This window comes from Echinococcus granulosus (genome assembly GCF_000524195.1).
Source record: "Echinococcus granulosus chromosome Unknown EG_S00314, whole genome shotgun sequence".
NCBI lineage: Eukaryota > Metazoa > Platyhelminthes > Cestoda > Cyclophyllidea > Taeniidae > Echinococcus > Echinococcus granulosus.
The window spans coordinates 11,140-12,356 of NW_020170694.1; the positions used below are offsets into that span (position 1 = coordinate 11,140).

General features: G+C 45.7%; 1 protein-coding gene across 1 annotated transcript; it reads left to right on the forward strand. All coding sequences in view use genetic code 11, as the record gives it.

Annotated features, from left to right (window-relative positions):
• Nucleotides 1-26: 26 nt before the first annotated feature.
• EGR_10964 (hypothetical protein) lies at nt 27-536 on the forward strand (the record flags this gene model as incomplete). The annotated part of the gene is made up of 2 exons (XM_024500213.1): nt 27-156; nt 283-536. The coding sequence occupies 2 exons, from the start codon at nt 27-29 to the stop codon at nt 534-536; spliced, it is 384 nt and encodes a 127-aa protein (XP_024345373.1).
• Nucleotides 537-1,217: the final 681 nt, after the last annotated feature.

The window sequence follows — 1,217 nt, forward strand, 5'->3', positions numbered from 1 at the left end:
GATGAGACGATACTCGGCGCACTGGAATGGTTTGCTGTCGAATTGTTCGACGGGGGCTCCGAAGAGCAGCAGTAGATGCCAACATGGATATCATCGACGGGAGAGATACAGAGAGAGGTGATGAGGAGCAGTTGGCGTCGAGAAACACGACAGTGCGTGAGAAGGCACCCCCAGCATTAGTTCACCGTCTACTTGTAGCCATCGCATGGCCTTCTAAAGTTTCGAATTGGCGCCCACTGCCCCCGAGCAGTTAAATAACGGACTTCATTTAACGTCCTTCAGAACGCACATCTTCGGCACTGAGCTCACTGATGAGAGAGGAAACGCCTCCAATTCAGGAGAAATTCTCACTCTACAGCGCAATACTGACGTATTACTGGCAAAATCACTATATTACAGCAGAACTAAAGGTTTCACTTGTTACCTGTGCCACTTATCTCTCAGCACCTCTGTGCGCTCCAACGAACCTGTTTCTAGGCATGAAGGCCCAGACTATCACCTCTGCGAGTGCACTAAAAGAGGGCCAACTTCGGTGAAGCCGTGGTGACCCCCATTAGAGGGGTCATCAAAAACAGCCTCAGCTCTTATCCTTCACTCCAACCTCCATTTCTGCGCAACGGAGGAGACCACGTTCAAAATAACCGCAAGCACTCGCAGTAAAATCTACCCAAAAGGATTAAATCTCGACCTTACATCGCAGCCATAATCTGAACTCTCGATACCTCCCTAACTACATCCAAGGTGGAGGATCAGACAGCATTGGAATAACTACGAAGAGACAAAGACAAGGGACCTCGACATATAACTCTGGAAAGCTACTTTGCATTGCTTCAATTTTACTCTTAAGTAACTAAACCCACATTAAGTGACCGACAAACAAAATCTACTTCTTGACGAATGTCCTCCCACCTTAACGATAAGTGAATAATATTTCAGTTGCCAGTGCCAGATGGCCTCCACCATGTCACTCATGCTGATTTTATGAAAATGATCTTGGGACAAAATGTTACTGCCAAAAAAGGTAAACCGGGCATTGCAGTAGGACGGTGAAGAAGGATGCGTACCTGGTATGCAGATCTTTTCACGGTAATCCAACTGTGAATACAAAACTAATTATCCAAAATATTCGGTCAAGAGAGTTGAGGCAGGATACAAACACAGTTTATTTGGGTTTTTACATAAACCTCAATTGGATTGTGGACGATCAACAAAATTCC